This window comes from Dendronephthya gigantea, unplaced genomic scaffold (assembly GCF_004324835.1).
Source record: "Dendronephthya gigantea isolate DGI-Jeju-01 unplaced genomic scaffold, DenGig_1.0 000043F, whole genome shotgun sequence".
NCBI lineage: Eukaryota > Metazoa > Cnidaria > Anthozoa > Malacalcyonacea > Nephtheidae > Dendronephthya > Dendronephthya gigantea.
This window is the reverse complement of record NW_021163053.1, coordinates 1,323,797-1,342,509: the sequence shown is the minus strand read 5'-3', so window position 1 is coordinate 1,342,509 and position 18,713 is coordinate 1,323,797. Positions and strand designations below refer to the sequence as shown.

Sequence of the window (18,713 nt, the reverse complement as noted above, 5' to 3'; positions counted from 1 at the left end):
AAAGAAACTTATTCTTGTATTTACTTTATATTTACAAATGAATGTTCATGAAGTTAGTAATATTTCTTACAGTCCGAAATTCATGGGGCCCAACCCTTCATGCCTATATATAACCGCTCATTGACCGAACCGCTTATTGACCGAAGTCACCGGTACCGAACTGCGTTTGACCGCCGCTTATCGACCGAACTGCGTTTGACCGAACTAATTCCGCTTTTAAGAATTCCTAAGGGGCCCCCACAAATACAAATAAACACAAACTTTGAAAGCCAGGTCATCTACTTCGTAGTCGCACTGTAATCATCGTTTTTTTTTGCATAGCGTTGCTGTTGGTCGGCGTTGCTGTTGGTCGTCGTTTCTGCTGTTCGTCGTCGTGCGGTCGTCGTTCACATATCGCTTTTCGTAGATAATATTTTATCCTCGCGTTTTTTGCATAACATTGCGGTTGGTCGTAGGCAATACCCTCGTTCTTTGCATAGCATAGCGATGCTGTTTGCATGGTCATCCTTTTGTACGCTGTTCGGTTGTCGTTTTTATATTTAGGATCCACCGTCTTTCTCAATTAAACGTCGTCTCTTTGACTCAGACGAACTCAGACGACACTCTACGAGTCGCTTCGGACCTCGTGTTTTAAAACTGTTCGATTATAAAGTCAGTTTATATCCTTTATCAAATTCGATTGTAAGTCAAATTACGTTGTATCGACTGGGTATAATTGCATCCATGTTTTTGGAATTGGTCTGCTCAATGGTCTGGTTTGGCTAAGATGAAGTCACAAAAAGTTCACGTTTGATGCATGTGCAAACTGCAAACCTGCAAAAGAATAGGAAAATAGCTATATTTAGCTCTTAAATCAAATTCTCCTTTCTACATTCTTTTATACTTCGCAGGCTGGTCAGAACTTAGTATAATGATGTAAACAGGGGTTTGGTCTGCCCCATGAAATTACCCATGCATGCATTTTTTATTATTTGGAACATTTTACAATCCATTTCAATCCTGGGTAATTTCAGAAAGTCCGTTATCCCTTTCTAGTATTTCGTATTTAGGTGTTGCCAGTTTATGCTTTTACGTCCTTATTTTTCACTTTAATCTAACCCCAGGACATTTTTTATCTTTTTAACTAAAGCGATAAGGGTCGAAATTTGTAAAACATGCAGACCGGCCTTTTTCATTTTGATAGTGCAACAATCTTGCCGGCCAAAATTGCCGTACATATAGTCCTGTCTCGTGTTTTAGCAGATGGGTTTTGACTAGTGCTTGTTTTATTAATATACGCAAAATCTGGCCTGAATCTGGTTCGAAAGCGAACATTAGGGAGCGGCATAGCTTAATTTAGTTCTCAAGTTGGATCAAACCATCAACAACTTTAAATATACTTACATCAGTAAAATAGCGGCGACGTCCTTTGTTGAGATTCCAGGAGGCGATCTCGAATGGTTGTTTAATTTTTAAGCACATCCTTATTTTGAAAGTCACCTTAACAAGCAGCTTCGCTGTCAGATTTCAAACGAGCAATCGTCTATTAAGAGAAAACGTAAATTGAATATAAAGAATACAGGAAAAATACAGGTGCGAATAAGGATCTAACTACTATAAAACATCTATAACAGACCTAACAAAGATGAAATACTCACCAGTTCATTTGAAGATTTCCCTGGAGAAGAGAGATAGCAGTTCTCAAACCCATCACAGCGCGCATTTCAAAAACGCCTGTTCCTTGCAATGTACTCTTGTCAAGTGAATAAACTTGACTTTGGGAATTAGAATTCAGTATGCATGTATGCATGGAGGGTCTGGAATGTGTGCATTTCATTGGCTAAGCAGCATCATCGGTGAAAATGAACGCAGGTGGTTGGTTGGATATTTAAAATTGACCAATCGACGGAGTGAAGTCAACTCGATCGAGGCTAACGATATTAGCTATTGTCAAAATGAATAAACAACAACTAAGAAATTAGAGCGCATTTAAAACAATAGGTAATGAGAGATCTGAAGAGATTATGATAGATTATCTATTGTTCTTATTCTATTATCTATTGTTCTCATTCGGCTCATAATTGAAGCACGATGCTTAAAAAAGGCTTACTCATGCCAATTGCATACAATCTAAAAAGATTATAAACAGCATAGAATAGTCCGTTACAATCATACTAACGTTATATTTCATCCCTGTTTAGACAATCGATTGATTGGTACACCACAGATAAAATTGCTACCCATACCCAATTTTATCCATGGTCAGGCTACCAATACGAAAGCCGAGCATGGATTTTACCTACGCCGCATCAATAAATTGAGTGTAGTGTAAACAGATGTAAATTAAGTAGCTAATTCAATGACCACTTGGCAAATATGATAAAATTTGGCAAATACAGGGTGTCTCAAAAAAAACGCAACCACTTAAATATGCAGGAACATTAATACAGCTCTAAAGCGCAATAGATAAGCACCTCTGGGAATTGAAAATGGCTCTTAATCCTTCATTTAAAATGCTAAAAGTAATTTTAGCTGAACTATGGTGCAAACCCGAACAATATTAATATTCTTGCATATTTAAGTGGTTGCGTTTTTTTTGAGATACCCTGTAAAATAAAATTTGCCAAAATGTTTTGATCAAATTCAATTCCGATTATCGTTGACATATAGAATATGACTAAGAGTGTCTGACTCGTCCCCAGTCGTTTACCTAAGGCGCGGTTGATGATGGGGCGCGATCCTTTGCGTCATTAATTTTCATCCCTTTGTTACGGACTGTGGAAGAGTCAGTGAGAGTGTCATCTACAGCACAAGAGTAGAACAAATATTTCGCAAATACATGTACGCTTACGAACCTATTTTTCCTTGGAATTTTTTTGTGTTCAAATGTATTTTCATTAAGGAATGTAAATTCACTATTTGAACCAAATTTTGAAATGTCGACAAATTGACAAAAATTACTATCTTTCCTTTGGTTCCCCTGTTATCAATTTTACTGAATTTTTTTTCATATAAAGTAAAATATTAAATGAATTGATAAAGTCCTACTCAACAATTGGCAACGTGAGACAAGTTTCAAATTAACTCAAAATTATTCCAAAATTTTAAATTGCATTATTTCATGAAAACAGTGCATTTAAATAGGATAAAATCATTTAAAATCTGGATAAAGTCGGTTTTGTGCGACAAAAAGAAAAGTCGTCATTTTCCTTTCACAGCAAAAATTCCAAAGGATCTTAAAAAAAATTAGATCGAAGGTCCTGATTTCAAATCCTTTGATCTCCTGGTTAACCGTAATGATTTTAGGTCGAGTAAATCATTTGACCACGACATATTAGAGATCATTACTATATAATAAACGAACTAAACTATGAAATTAATTTGGAAAGTCTCGCAGTCAGGCGGTTGTCTGACCTGCAACGTTGAGACGACTAAATTCCTAAAGATAGGTTCATCCCATCACGTCCTGAACATCACAAGTCAAGGAGAGAGATTTGTGAGAAAATCGGAAATCTTTGCAGCTTTGCACCCCCTTCCTAAACTTAACTTTCGCCAGTGTCAAGGTTGACCCAGCTTTAGTGAATTAGTGGGAAAGAAAGCTGGGAAAGAAGCATTTTTCATAATTTTCAACTCACCATGATGAGAACTTGCGTGAACCGGTGAACGCACGTTTGTCAATCACTGGCATATACTATCTAGTACAGGTCGGTGGACTGAGACACTTATTGAATAAAGAAGAAACCGGAGTTTGACACATAAAGATGAGGTGTAAATGTTAAAAAAAAGATAATTTAACAAATCACAATACTTCATAACAACTACATGTTATAATACAAACAACAATTATTAAGTTCAATTTAGTTTGTCTATATTAAGATACAAGTTTTGAAGAAGTGAAGGGATTAAAACCATCTGTCATATAAACCCTTAGAGCTTTTTAAATGCTAAAATGAATGATACACCGATTCCCTAGTCTCTAGAACCCCAAGATTTGTAGATGATCCCACAATTCATATGGGGAAAAACAATTGATTTAGAAAAAAATATAGCAAAAATGCTAACATGAAAATGGTTTAGAGTATTGAAGAGTAAACATGTCAGGCAACGTACATCAATTATGTATTTCCCTGACAGAATTTCTGATTTCCCTGACAGAACTTCAGACTTCTGCATGTTACTCTAATACTCAGTGCTGTTAACAAACAAAATAACTAAAAGTGCTTTAAATTTCTTTTAACAAAAGAAAAACACTTTAAAAACTTTTTAGCCCCCTAAAAATAGACAAACTTAATTATGCTTAACCCTCTTTGTCCATAATAATTTCAATGTACTAATTATGTTGAGAAAAAGTTTTCTAAAACTGTTCTTTAGACTACAAACTAGTTTCTTTCAAACATTCCCAGTTTAGATTTTCCAAGCATTTCTCATCATCAAGTCGAAGTAGACATCCTCATCTATTGATGCACTAACACCACTGTAATAATTCAGAAATTCTTCACTGGTCACCTGGAATAAGATTTTAAAATGCATGTTATATCACTTATATATATATATATATAAATATATATATATATATATATATATATATAATATATATATTATATATATATATATTTTTTTTTTTTTAAACCTGCATTGTTAAATGAACTATTTTCATATATTAATAAACAAGTACATCATAAAGTATACAAAAACTGGTAGAAATTTAAAGAATTACCTTTCCATCCTTTTCTTCAGGTGCTTCAAAAGTGCTTAGGAAATGTTTAAAACATTCTGCTTCAGTCCACTCTCCATTGATAAACTTTGGATGTTTTCTGGCATTGTACACACTGCAATTTGATATGAAATAAAGGAATATCAGCCTAAGACAATTCAAGTTGATAAGTTCACTGCAACTACTTGTAGGTATATAATCAATTGCAATTATCACTACTCTGGTCAACACTTGCAGTATAGTGTCTTCATCAGGGGTAATCATGAAAATTCAGAGTAAACCTGTCTATGAACTTACCCCTTTAGGTCGTCAACAGTAATTACTCCATCTCCAGTCTTATCTAATTTCGCAAATGCTTGCTTTACTATATTCAACCGGCTTTCACTCATTGGAGGCTAAATTAAAAGTATCATATCAGAGTTAGTGTCACAATACACTAATTTAAATATGGCTTTGCCAAATGCTAGTCACTGCCACCTAATAATATTGCTATACCATACTAGTAACAGTCAGAAATTTACAGTTTTAAATACTACTCTTGCAAATCAAAATAATGCTAATGCTAAAATGCAGCTTTGTGGCATTAACTATTAATTTTAGGTTCTGGACAAAAACATTGGCTGAATATTATGATGTACTCACAATTTACTCACTACCATACATTATTTTATGGTTGTCAATATTGGTGAAATATTGCCATGTGCTTTATTACCTCCCTCAGAGGAGTAAGGACAACCAATTTACTTACATAGGAAAACAAAATTTCCTGCAGACTTGTGATAACAAAGATCAAACTTAGATAGGGTTTTATAAAACCTCTTTGTGTTTTCAAATGCAAGTACTATCTTAAATATTAAATATGCTGATTATATATAATAAATGCTGGCCATTTCAAAAAACAAAATTGAAAAGTGAGTAAAAATTTGCGTTTAAATGTAAACTTATTCATTATATTATTATTTTATTATTACAGTGAGGACCACGAAATGCAAGAAATAGTTACAAAATATTACGCTTCGTAAAATATCTGGAATGAAAGCCACGCTAGCAATAATAAGCCATTAAATCTCTTGATGCTGAACATCTTTTCAAATGTTAATGAGCATTTAGCTTAAAAAATAGGGCGTAACATTGTGGCAAGACATAATATATTGAAATAAAGACACGGAAAATGCCTAAGTTTTTAGCTTACTCTTAATGCCAAGAGGAACTCGTTTATATCCACACTTCCACTTCCATCTTTATCAAATGCTGCAAAAGCTTGTTGCGCGTGCTGTTAAAAATTGCAAAACAAAATATTTGACAATTATCTTTTGCCTTCTCTTGCTGTGTTGCATGGACAAATAGACTTTTCGTAACGACCTTACGGTTACCTCTTTGTCCAAAGCAACGCCATAGTCGTGTAATCCTTTCTCAAACTCGTCAAAGTTCAGAGATTTGCTTCCATCATCATCCATAATCCTAAAAGTTCTATTTTAAAAGCAAACACGAGAATTCCATTTATCATCTTCGAATAAAATATACAAAGTAGTTTCACAACAGCAATACCTACCTTCCTAATCCTTTGATACCAGACGAACCTCTCGATAGGCAGGCATACCGTAGCTTTTCAACAGGATCCGTTGTTTCAATAACCAACTGACGATATTTTCTTCGCATTTCTTCCTCGGGATCATCGTGTGCACCTCTGCGACGCGCCATATTATCTTTGTAGTTATTCACGAGTATGTATGCGGATACTGCAGTGTAAACTCTGCAGTGCTTTGCGTAATGAGTAACCTCACACGTATCAAACACAGCAAACCCAAGACACGACCCTGACTTAGAATCTGCACTGATCTGCAATTTAACTGGATGGCACATACAATAGTTCATTTTGTTTTACAACTGACTTTGGAATACCATATCGTCGAAATATCACCAGAATTCTGCGCCTGTCTTTCATGATCTAATAAATGCAACAGCACCTCAAAATTCATCAATTGTGTCATCAATTTGCGAAAAGATCAGGTATCACTGGGACGCTGCACCAGGAAACCTACATCTTTGAACATTACCTGTTATAAAGTGGAGCTGGACGATGCAATTGATAGATAAAAAGATATAAATCTACGACTATAAAGATATAAAAAAATATCTACGAATAGGATTTTAAAGATTTTAAAAAGTTGATTGCACAAAAAGACTGCGACATAAGTGTCGTTTTTGGACGCTTCTAAGTGTATTTTTAAAAATTAAAATTGATGTTTTCACAAATGGACAGTGGTATTAAAAAATACCACTGTAATCATTATACATTTCAATCTGGAGCTGGGAGTTTTCCTGCAAGATACTAATAACGTGGATCGGTATAAGGGCAAAAAATCAAATAAATAATCTCTGTTCCATAACGAAGTATAATTTTTTTCATAAGATTTAAAATTAATGCATTAATTGTAATATCATAGTTTAGAATACTGTATATATTTACATACGTGCTGCCAAAAACGCAATAAAAAGCCAATGATGCAATATGTACGTACAGAAGCGATATTCCCTACTGTTTAGTTTCCAATATCCCCATACCATGCATGCAGCAGACATTACGTAAAGTCGTGACTAGTCTGAGACCTTTCATTTATATAATGCTCATTTCTATGCTGCGAATTTGTCTGAAAAAAAAAGTGAAAACTGAGAACCTCGCTGTCCTCGCGTTTGTCCAAAATTCTCACATTTTTCTTCAAGCGAATACTGGGACACGACACCAGACGGCCCAGAGCATTGAACTGTCCAGAGTGACCAATGACTATACAGACATACACTCATATAGTGACAATACAGTGACTACACTGTTGTGTATATTCAACATAGCCCCACAGACACAGTCTATCAATAGCCAAACTCGCAAGTCAAATTCTCCGTGCTGAAATTTGTCGAGTGCAGGCTTCAGGACAAATATGAAATATCTAAAATCTAAATTCTAAAAGCATGTGTCGTAGGCACTCAGAAACTAGCGAAGACCTTTCCTACTCTTTACTTTAGCAACTTTAGCAGCATCATTTATTGCCTGCATCAAACAAACTCGTTACCATGTAACATGAGTGTGTGATTGACTATCTTACGTATCTTATCTGATCTGGTTAATATACCCTGAGTGTTTTATTTCTGACCTCGCGAATTGCAAAAGTACATTACTGTTTCTGGATGCAATAGATATAAAGGTCCTAAGAAGTAATAGATAAGATATATATATACTGTACATCATATATTAGTAAATTTGTTATATTGGTATCCCTAGCTTATCTTGAGCTTTCCTGAAATCCCCTACCAATTAATTAACAGACTAGAGTATGCAGTGGGACCAGGAACATTTGGTAGTTGAATTGTCTTTCATAATCTATTTAAGTTTGTAAGCATTCCTCATCATAAGATCAAAGTAAGCATCATTGTCAATAGAAGCACTGACACCACTGTAATAGTTGAGAAATTCATCCATTGTGATCTACATTAGGAAACATATATATATGCATTTTTATCATATTGGATTTATATCAGATTTCTAAGGGCAAATTATATATATTACATAGATGCAACCTGGCATAACTTTAACTCAATTTTACCAAACATAAATTATTCTTCAGGGCTATTGAATATTTGGTCTAATTCCTCCAGAGCATGAGGTTTTCCCCAATCTTAAATCTTAAGCCTGTAATACAAACTAAGAATTCACAGGGGGATTACTTATTTTGGATACTTAAGGCACTGTGGGAACTGAAAGCCAATATAGGGACCAAAAAAGGAATTACCAGTGTGCATGCAGTACTCACCCGTCCATCTTTATCATCTGGAGTATCAAAACTGTCTAAGAATGTTCTGAAGCATTGTTCTTCAGTCCATTCTCCATTTCGGTACTTAGGATGATGTTTGACATTATAGACACTGTGAAATAAGATCATGGTTGGTAAGTAAGCTCTTGGAACAATATCTATTTTTATATATGATAATTATGATTTACCCTCGAAGATCTTCAATGGTGATATTTCCATCCCCTGTTTTATCTAACTTCTTAAATGCTTCATTGATTACTCTTTTCCGAGCATTACTCATTGGCGGCTGAAAAATATTGGCAAAAAATAAGATCTAATAGGATATTCATATTTTCATAGATAATTTAATGTTGATTACTTTACTATTGTGTAAAAATCATAGCTTTTACTTACCCTGAGTGTTACAAGAAATTCGTCAAAATCTAGACTACCACTTCCATCTTTGTCAAAAGCCTCAAACACACCCTTAACTTCCTAAAAATAAATAAAAAGTCACATATAAAGAGTATTACATGAAATTATTTCATTTATCCATTACGTTGTGTGAAGTGTACAACATATGTAACATCAAAACTTTACATTTCCAAACTGTACCTTTGGTTCAAGATAAAGGCCATAATCTCTCAATCCCTTCTTAAATTCATTGAAATCCAATGTTCTACTACCATCATCGTCCATAATTTTAAATACCCTGTCAAAATTGTCACACAACGCGTCAGGTGTTGTAAACACGCTGTCTTTGAGAAAATTATCGTACTATATTCTTTCATACACCGAGATATCAGACACTCAACTCAAAATCGAAAATGCGCACGTATATCTTATATTTGTACAAAAGAAATATGAGCTACCTTCCCAAACCTTTAATACCGCATGAACCACGAGATAAACAAGCAAGTCTTAATTTTTCAATTGGATCCGCCGCCGTTTCATAAGCCTTTTTTGCTTTACTTAACATTTCTCGCTCATGCCTGTTCGTGCTCGCCATTTTGCCTTATTTTCAAAATAGCAAGATCAATAGTTGGCGTCATTGTTACCATGACAGCAGTGCATTGTTTATGTCATGGGTCATGGGGAGCCTCATGGCTGCATGCACAGGACATATATTGTGTCCGATATAAGGACACAATACATTTGACAAAGGATGTTTCATTCTAGAAATGTGTGAAGATAACCGAAAACAACGCTCTTAAAAGCCGTGCCATAACGGAAGAGAAGAAACTCGGCTATTACCTTTTACAGCGGGTTTGGCGAACAAAACGTTTTCGTTTTACTGATTTTTCCATTTAGGCCCCTGTTTACACTATACCAGATTGCTTCCAGAGGGGGTCAAATTTTGTAGCTATCAAAGATAGTAAAACATTTTACTCTCAGAGTTCGAAATAAATATACCAAATCTATCAAAATAATAAGCACTTGCTTCTAACCATTGCCCTTTAAAGGCAAACGAAGATATCGTGACAAGCGAAACCGGTACAGTGTAAAAGGGCCTAATTATACTGCATCACAGTGAAACCGAACCAGCGAAAATCATAACTAGATTTTTTTAAATTGACCTCGACTTATTTAGAGTCCGTGTATCAGACGCATTGCATTCATCGCAAAAGCTGTAACGTTCTTTAGATGATTTTTATAAGAAATTTCATTTTTTAAAACACGTTTTTAGAAACCACGCCCAAACTATACCCGTGCTGCAAAGGATTTGTGGGCAAAACATAGTCTCGTTCTTCCGCAGTTGCGGTAATTTCAGTCTTATTTGCTTTATATTAGTTGTTCTTCATCAAGAGGAGAGTACTTTACAGAAAGACGAGTGCAGTGTTTACATGCATGGACACATCATTTGGCAAAATAACATACGTTTTTACAGTTCTGAGGACACGCAAAAGCTACCTTTTTTGCCTTTACAAGGCGCTCCAAAAACAGCTTACCTTCCTAAACCCATAATGCCAGAAGATCCTCTAGACAAACATTGCAACCGTAATGTTTCGATAGGACATTCAACAGCACCTGATTGCAAAGCTTGTTGGGACTTTCTCTTCAAAGCCTCATCTGCTCGCGATGTGTGAGGCATAACTATTTAATAACACTACGGGCCAATGTAAATTATTTGTATCACAATCTTTTCTGTATAAATGAGATTCTGAAGTCGCAGTAGATTCTGAAGTCGCAGTAGCTATATACAGTTTCTATGACAAAGCAGGTGCAATATTTATAAACAATCCATCAAACACCTGTACAAACGCGAAATGAAGAAAATACTGTCGCTGCCACTGGAATAGGATGCAAAACAATAGAATAGAATGAAACCATTAATTTTCATTTGCAGTTTTTATGGTTACGTGCCATTTCCACCTGATCTTCGAGTTCGTATCCAGGATCTAAATCTTCCTAATATGAAAATCACTACCTACACTATAGCATAATTATGATACCGGAACTCCTATAGAGCTCATTAATATAGACGAACGCCAAGCTAATTTTCACATTAAATTCAATTACACTGCTCATTAAAAATATTTACATCGCCACAACTTTTCATTTGACAATTATAATTTTATATCTGTAATTTTATCTTTGTTATCTTTGCCTTTGGTGTTACCCTGAATACACTTTTTGCGCGTTCTATTAAATGGCTAAGGTCATGAGATTTTTGAATTGCCACAAATTTATCTTTTTTATAAAAATTCCTATTAAATTTGAACGATCTGACCGTATTATTGGAAAGCGCTCTAGAATAAAAACCCACTTAACACGATGTTATTTGTTGTATTAAACGAGTGCTGACAACCAAGTTTGAGATCAAACGCCTGTATAGAGGCTCTCACCAACTCATCGCAAAAACTAACGAGTAATTTCGTCCAATCACAATTCTCTACAGTTTGTTTAAATTAGATGCAAATACTGAGTTGGTTTTCAGATGTGTGGAAAAGAGACTTCACTCATAAAATTTAAGTTATTCTTTGATATAAAAAATAACATATGCCAGGATAAGAGCTATGTTAACACTTGTATTGTGTGATTCTCCCTCCAACCCAATGTTTATTTTAAGTCTTTATGCCTCCAGCCAACAGTCTTTATTGCTAGAATCTGTACAGCAAAATATTTTTTATAGGATTTCTATCAGTGAACTGGTGATGTAGCCCTGTGTGTCATGAAATAGCATTGAAGAACATTGTAACAACAACACAGCAATAATTCCTCCATGTTATAAATCTTTTCTACCAATTTGTACCAGGGTTTTTGAGCAATGTACACCAGTTTATATGAACAAAATACATCAAGTTTATTTACAACTTTGATCACCAAACACTTGTTGTATTGTCCTATTGGTTTGCTGATTCACAAGCATCTATCCAATCACTATATACATCCACAGGCTCTGAAAGATCTTTTTTAACCAATTAAAGAAAAGTGTGAATACTCTGAGAGAATTTATTGTTAATTGGAATTTGCCTTTCCTGCTAACATACAACTTTAACAATTTTTATACTAAAGGATACATGTTATTGACGTTTGAAAATCCTCAAGACAAACCCGACAGGCAATCCTTGCTGTGTTACGAGGACGATCCCTATAGAAAAAAGTTATTTGTTATTGTTTTGAGTATGCAAGTAAGATCCAATGCAAGTGTCCACTAAGGATATAGTGTGTCAAATTTAACCCTTTTTTAAAATATTGTATTTAATAGACTAATAGTTTATTAAATTATGTGGTACGTATGGTAGTTTACTCTCACTTGATATTTTGAAAATTGATTAAACTGTTTATTTATTATTCATCATTTTAGCTGTAGTTGAAAAATGACAGCTTTCATTTGTCATTATCCATCATGAAATATTGAAATTATCAAAATTTAATGCACACGCTTAAGATCCATGTGGGCAACTGATAGTAATCTGATACCTTAATACCAACTGCCTTAGGGCCTCTTGAATCCAATTCACTTCTGATGGATGTTTTATAGTCTGGTAATTCGAAATGTATATGGGCAGCAAATCAACTCAAGCCAATGCAGTACTGCTTTATCAACAACAGACTTCATTTCATATGTCAGAAGTGAATTGGATCTGACAAAATTGGATTGTGGATATAGGCTTTTGTATCCAGCACTTCCAACTTCCTAGTGATGTTTAAAATTTCACAGGGACAATTTTAATCTCCTGGGATTCCAACGGCCTAAGCTGCAAAGACCAACCTCTTTAGCATTTTTTTTTGTTTATAAAGTGATTTTATTTGTTAGTGGTAGTCATTACAATTTTGAGTGCATGACTAACAAATATTCATATGAAGATACAAAAAACCCGACGACTGAGTGAGTCTGAGTCAGTCTACGACTCCACATGGCAGTCTCAAGTTCTCAACGTGTCGTACATAATCTTTGACTATCTTCAGCACTTACATTTTTACATCGCAAGACCTTTCATGGTTACAAAACGGACAATTAAACTGGCTTTCCAATGGATCATTTTTCTTTTTTGATGGAGCTTTTCGTTTTGATCGTCGTCTTCCCATAGTATGCTATAAATACTAGAATGAATCACCGTCTCTAGATTAACAAAATGGCTCACACATCGCGCAATTCATAGCGTCCTGGGATCGAAATGTTTAGTCAGCAAACTTTTCAGTGACGTCAAAAGGTGCATTTCGTGCAAGGAAAACGAATGGTCTGGCTACGATCTTTGAAGCAGTCTGGGCTGTTCTCCATTTTTAAACTTTCCATAGCGTATATGACTACTCTGTAAACAAGGAAATACGCTATGCTTTTACTTTTAGTTCAATGCTTTGCGACCGAGTCACGCGCAGCCAGGATTGCTATTGCAGCTGGTCAGATTTTGTAGATATTGAAGGGTCTGTGAAGATTTGTATTTTCTTACTAATTTGTAATTTATTCCTAATGCCAAATGAAACGTCGTGACCCGCTAACCAAGTATAGTGTAATCGAGGCCTAACGCTGTATTTTGCGCATTTGTATCAATGCATTTGTATCATTCACCTTAGGCGGGGCAGTTTTCGTGGCGCGCAGTTAGGCAATTGCCGTGTAATTAAATAACTGAAAACTACAAATGCCACCTTTTAATTCTTTCTTTATAATGTTCCGTTTCATTGACAGGAAAAACGCACGTGAATCACCACAAAGTGCATGCTTAAACAGTAATGTGTATTGAAACAGTGTCGTGATTTGGTGGGATTGTGAAGCTTTATACTGATCGATTTATTCACCCAACACTGAGGTGTGGTTGCTGGCCCCTCCCACCCCTGGTCCTGAACATTGATGAATACTTTGGCGACGAAATAATTATACCTTTATTTTTCTATTATTATACGATTATTAAACCAAAATTATTTTCAACGTTCATTAATCAAAACATGCTCGTCTCCATATAGGTCCATTTTAAAATATAATATTCTTAAAAGTTTTACTATTTCAGTATTATTATAGTCTTTATTAGAATCATTCAAAATGAAATATATAACCTTGACGTTTATTACAATTATGCTTTATGTGGAAATATAGGTAAGCACGAATATTTGTACGAATTAAATGTCCGGTGCGAATCGGTGTAATGAAATTAATTATTGCCAGGTTATGACAAATTTGTCAACAAGGCTCAAATTTAATGCCCCAAGGCCTAGAATTTTTGAAGATGAATCGTAGTTAAATGGCGTTTGTTTTCCATTGACTGATACTTGACTTGGTTTCGGCATCACTCCAAGAATGGTAACATTGCCGACTTTAGCCAAAGGAGAATATCCCGCCAGTGTTGGTGAAGAGGTGAGAGTTCTCGACTGGACTGTAAATTTAACCAGTAAAGTCTCCTTAGTATCTAGGCTTTCACCATCATCAAGGTAAAGATCACCAACTGCATCACCAGAAGAACTTAAAGCAACTTTAAGAGAGTAGGGATTCTTACGACTTGCTGCGGTTGTTGTTGATGGATCCTGCATTGGGATAACATAGCCTCCTCTAATATGCAAATTAATTTTATCAATAGGCGCGTCCAGTGTAACGTGTTGCCCTCGAACCGTTAAAGCTTTTCCAGTATAAAAATCATACCACACGTCATCGGGGAAGTAGGCATCGACTTGAACGGAGGACTGTGTGAGGACAGGTGAGATTAATAGCGCAGGTCCCCAGAGGAACTGAGACTGAATGAGATAAGTATTTGGGTCTTTCGGGTATTCAAACACCAGTGAGCGGGCGACAGTGCTTCCTTGGACATGGGCTTTGTAGAATAAGGTATAAAGATAGGGTAGAAGACTGTAACGAATTAAGAACGTTTTGCGAGCAATTGCTGCTACATCTGGACCTAACGAGGCAGGATCCTGAGCAGTTGCACCTTTTGTGTTGTGATTTCGTGAAAACGGATAGAACGCTCCAAGCTGTAACCATCGCGTACACAATTCTTTCTGGGTGTTTCCATTAAAACCACAAATATCAGCGCCAACCATAGGAATACCAAAGAGATTAAAATCTAGTATACCTGGTATAGAGTAGCTCATGTCGGGCCATTGACTGTTGTTATCTCCTAACCAATGTCCTCCGTATTTTCCGCTACTCGGAAATGTTGAACGCGAGATTACCAAAGTCCGTTTCTTCAAAATATTCTGAAGACCTTTCGCAGTGGCTTCCAATTCAGAATGTCCATATAGACTGTGCAAATTGTAATGTATGCCAATTGCGTGTTTTGCTCCCATGCATATTGTTTTAGCCGTCAAATGACCTCCCATAATACCCGGAACGTATGGTGGTGCTTCGTATGACGATTTAGGACAGGATGGATTTGAGATGGAACCGTCCACGAAATTAGAAGGTTCGTTCATGTCTATCCATAGACCATCAATCTTCACCTTATCGTGAAAACTCTGTAACTGATCTTGCCAATACTGGATTGTTTTCGTGTTGAAAAAGTCAGGGAAGACCGTATTTCCAGGCCAGACCTTTCCCACCAAGGGATCATCGCTGTTCGGCTTCAAAACAAATGCTCCGACTTTAAGACCATCACTATAAGGGGCATAATTAGGATCAGAATTTGGAATCCCTGGGTCTGTAATAGGGATATAGTGCTGATTGTGTTCATGGAGATCATTGACAAGGTCTGGAAGGCCAGCAAATCTTTTAGGATCTATCGTGAAATCAAAATGATTATTCATATAATCAATGTCGTTCCACTGCACATCTTGGGGGATGCCATACTGCCGCATTTTGTTCACAATTGCTTGAGTTTGATTTGAGGTTTCATATCCCCAACGGCAGAGATGGAATCCAAGAGACCAATATGGAGGCAGGAATGGACGTCCGATCACTTCGGTGTATTGTTGGACGACAGAATCCGGTTCTGGACCTAGAAATATATAGAAGTCTAAAATTCCACCGATAGTACGGTATGTCAGTGCTGGTGTTGGCTGCAAGACGATTTCCATAGCATTGCTGTTAAGTAAGAATACTCCGTGGGCGTTTCCATCGGGTTCAATATTAACATAAAATGGATGAACACCATACAAGTTGATTCCACCGTATGGTGTTCCACCATCACGAGCAAACATAACCAGTTTTTGCCACGTTGTGTTTAGCTTAAAACTGTCAACATGTTCACCAAGACCATAAATATTAGTTGATGGAAGGAAAGTAGACAGTTGTAAAAACTGATCTTCAAAAATCATCGCTCCAGCTGTAGAGTTGAAGAGCACGCGACCGGTCGACTTTCTGGTGACTGCAAAACCAAATGGATAATGAGTAAAACTGATGAGATAGTCCTGTTCAGAACTTTTCTTTGTGATCTTTGGTGTTTCCACGGGAACTTCGTAACGCTGATTGTTGGGATCATAGATCTGAAACAGCACGATTAAAATAAAGAAAAATAAGAGCAATTGACTTCTACAGTAACTACACATACAAGTAGAACAATGAACTATGGATAATTTAAACTGCATGGGAGCAATTAAAGAATTTCCAGCTGGTTATTGTACAAAATGTTGTCCGTGGCGGATCCAAAGTTACACAAATAATTTCAAATTTAAAATACATTAATAACAAATAATGCTATGGGATTTCTAAAGAATATTTTAAATAAAAAACTACCAATGTAATTTTAAGTTATATAGAGATATAGTGATTTATTCTGCATTAATTACCATAGATTTGCTACCGAACTGTCTAACTAAAAAATGCATCCCTAACATCCTTGAATTACAAATTCCCCAATTAAAGCTTTATATTCTATAAGGAAGAATTTTCATTTTTCACTGCATTATAGAGGTAATTAAGCATTTAAACAGTTCGATAGCGAAGATTAGAGTTATCATAACTCTGTAAATAAGTTTCATTCTTTTCAATGCTAGTGAGGCCCAACAATAGTGGGCCCTAGGACAATTTTTTGAACACAGACCCTATACACCTCACAATAATGCAATCAACAAGGGTATCCCTAGCTACTTACTTGCAAGAGATTTTAAGCCCCCCTAAAGTTGCAGGAAATCATTATTAAAAATAATAATCTAAATATTCTATTGATATTTTAAGTAAACTTACACATGTATTGTTCAGCAATATTCATGCATGTCCTATTAGTTCTAGTTATGTACTGCATGAACTTTAGTTATATACTTCATGCAAATTAAGTTGCAAATCAAATTTTGAAATACATTGTGTCAACAAACTTTAAATTGACATAGACACAAAAAGCTTGCAGGAACATTTAGAAAGCTAGGTATCTATTATATATTAGCGTTAATAGAATTCTTCCAAGTAATATGTAGTATTAAAAGCAGGGTATCAAAACAGGCTCCTTGATCAACAAGCACTTGTAACCTTAAGGATATTCTGATAATCATGTGACTTTATATATTGGGTATCAAAATAAATACGCTTCTGACCTTAGGAGCTGCACAACAGGAGCAGGACACGCCTAATGCAAGTTTTGTTACTTAATTAAGTCACATGTCTGGCCTATGGTCAATAAAGGTAGACTATTCACACCAATATTCCCGAACGAACTGCACCTATTGAACCGATATTAGAATTTCATAGAATAGAATAAGCACTTTACCTTAACATGAACACGATATTCCGTTTCTAAGCGAACATCAACTTTAAGATTCACAACATCTCCACCATATGGTCCGTGCTGTTGCATTTGAAGGTCAAGTAGAAATCCTGTGTCGGTTTCTTGTTGATTCACAAGCTCATAACCAAAGTTTTTTGGGTAAAAACAATATGGTACGTTGAGAGGAACCTTTCCTCCGTATAACGCATTGCTTGCGTCTTTCCAACAGCATCCACGATCCTGACATTTGTCTTCGGAGGCTCCAATGTCAGGATAGCAATCAAACCGCTTCGAATCTTCATCGCGTGTACAGTCTGGTGAGCTGTGACAATACACAAAAGCGAAGAAGATAACAACTAAAATCCGGAATTCCAATATAAGGACTTTCATGGCTGATCGACTACTGGCTAGCGACTACTGACACCTGCCTTGTAGCCTGATTTTATTTTAATGAAGTAGGAGTCGTGTCGTGACAAGACTTGGTCATGGGACCGGACACTTTACAAATCAGTCTGTGGAAAAATTCAAGTTTGTTTGTGAAGTGTCAACATGGTTCTTTAATTATCATAAAGTAAAGCGACTCTATTCGATCAGACGATTAAGAAGCATTTACGCAGAATTTTTGTAAATTCCATAGAAAAAGAAAGATAGATAGAAGCACCAACCAACCATTCGTCTAACCAGTGCTAGACTAGTACGTACTGCCAACAACCAGTACGCCAGTACGGCCTATATGCAGAGTGCAGACTATATGGATTGGAAGGCCTGTCCTTGACCGAGAACGGCTGCATGGTGTTTTATTTTTGTTTAATTTTTCTATTTTAAGAAGGGGTCCTAAAAACTCTAAGTAATCGTGTTTGCGTAATTTCGAGTTCATAGCATTTGCACCTTCCATACACCCCCCCGGGTCTAAAATAGAACCAGACACAGAGATACGAGTAAATGAAAGTAAAAGAAGTAAATGTCATTTTAAGCATGGACGTGGAGCCAATTCTTTCCGAAAGCCCTGGATTGAATGTTGGTTTGATTGCAAAAACATGATTAAAATACATTCAAAACCTGTGACTAATTAAATTAGGCTTAATATAAATAAATCACGAGTTTACTCATATTCAATTGCGGTAGGTAAAGTACGCCTATGAATCTTATACCTAATAGTAGCCTGAACAC

At 35.9% G+C, this 18,713-nt stretch overlaps 4 protein-coding genes across 5 annotated transcripts; all 4 read right to left on the bottom strand.

Annotated features, from left to right (window-relative positions):
* Positions 1–3,784: 3,784 nt before the first annotated feature.
* On the bottom strand, positions 3,785–6,463 carry LOC114527289 (calcyphosin-like protein). The gene is made up of 6 exons (XM_028548950.1): positions 6,246–6,463; positions 6,067–6,163; positions 5,886–5,966; positions 4,991–5,088; positions 4,697–4,808; positions 3,785–4,485 (listed from the first exon to the last, which is right to left on the bottom strand). The coding sequence occupies exons 1-6, from the start codon at positions 6,392–6,394 to the stop codon at positions 4,384–4,386; spliced, it is 639 nt and encodes a 212-aa protein (XP_028404751.1). The 5' UTR covers positions 6,395–6,463; the 3' UTR covers positions 3,785–4,383.
* Positions 6,464–7,105: 642 nt separating this feature from the next.
* On the bottom strand, positions 7,106–10,657 carry LOC114527290 (calcyphosin-like protein). Of its 2 annotated transcripts, none has more exons than XM_028548951.1 (6): positions 10,428–10,657; positions 9,094–9,190; positions 8,893–8,973; positions 8,688–8,785; positions 8,500–8,611; positions 7,106–8,174 (listed from the first exon to the last, which is right to left on the bottom strand). In XM_028548951.1, exons 1-6 carry the CDS (start codon positions 10,568–10,570, stop codon positions 8,070–8,072), a joined length of 636 nt encoding a protein of 211 aa, XP_028404752.1. In that variant the 5' UTR covers positions 10,571–10,657; the 3' UTR covers positions 7,106–8,069. The 2 variants fall into 2 exon arrangements, with proteins under 2 accessions (XP_028404752.1, XP_028404753.1); XM_028548952.1 differs by lacking the exon at positions 10,428–10,657 and adding an exon at positions 9,351–9,492 and having other exon boundaries at positions 7,107–8,174.
* A 316-nt stretch (positions 10,658–10,973) lies between these two features.
* Positions 10,974–13,080, bottom strand: LOC114527294 (transcription elongation factor 1 homolog). Its single transcript, XM_028548955.1, has 3 exons — positions 12,899–13,080; positions 12,000–12,070; positions 10,974–11,887 (listed from the first exon to the last, which is right to left on the bottom strand). Exons 1-3 carry the CDS (start codon positions 13,009–13,011, stop codon positions 11,823–11,825), a joined length of 249 nt encoding a protein of 82 aa, XP_028404756.1. The 5' UTR covers positions 13,012–13,080; the 3' UTR covers positions 10,974–11,822.
* Positions 13,081–13,734: 654 nt separating this feature from the next.
* Positions 13,735–18,020, bottom strand: LOC114527280 (lysosomal alpha-glucosidase-like). Its single transcript, XM_028548938.1, has 2 exons — positions 17,547–18,020; positions 13,735–16,329 (listed from the first exon to the last, which is right to left on the bottom strand). The coding sequence occupies exons 1-2, from the start codon at positions 17,931–17,933 to the stop codon at positions 14,074–14,076; spliced, it is 2,643 nt and encodes an 880-aa protein (XP_028404739.1). The 5' UTR covers positions 17,934–18,020; the 3' UTR covers positions 13,735–14,073.
* Between the last annotated feature and the right edge of the window lie 693 nt (positions 18,021–18,713).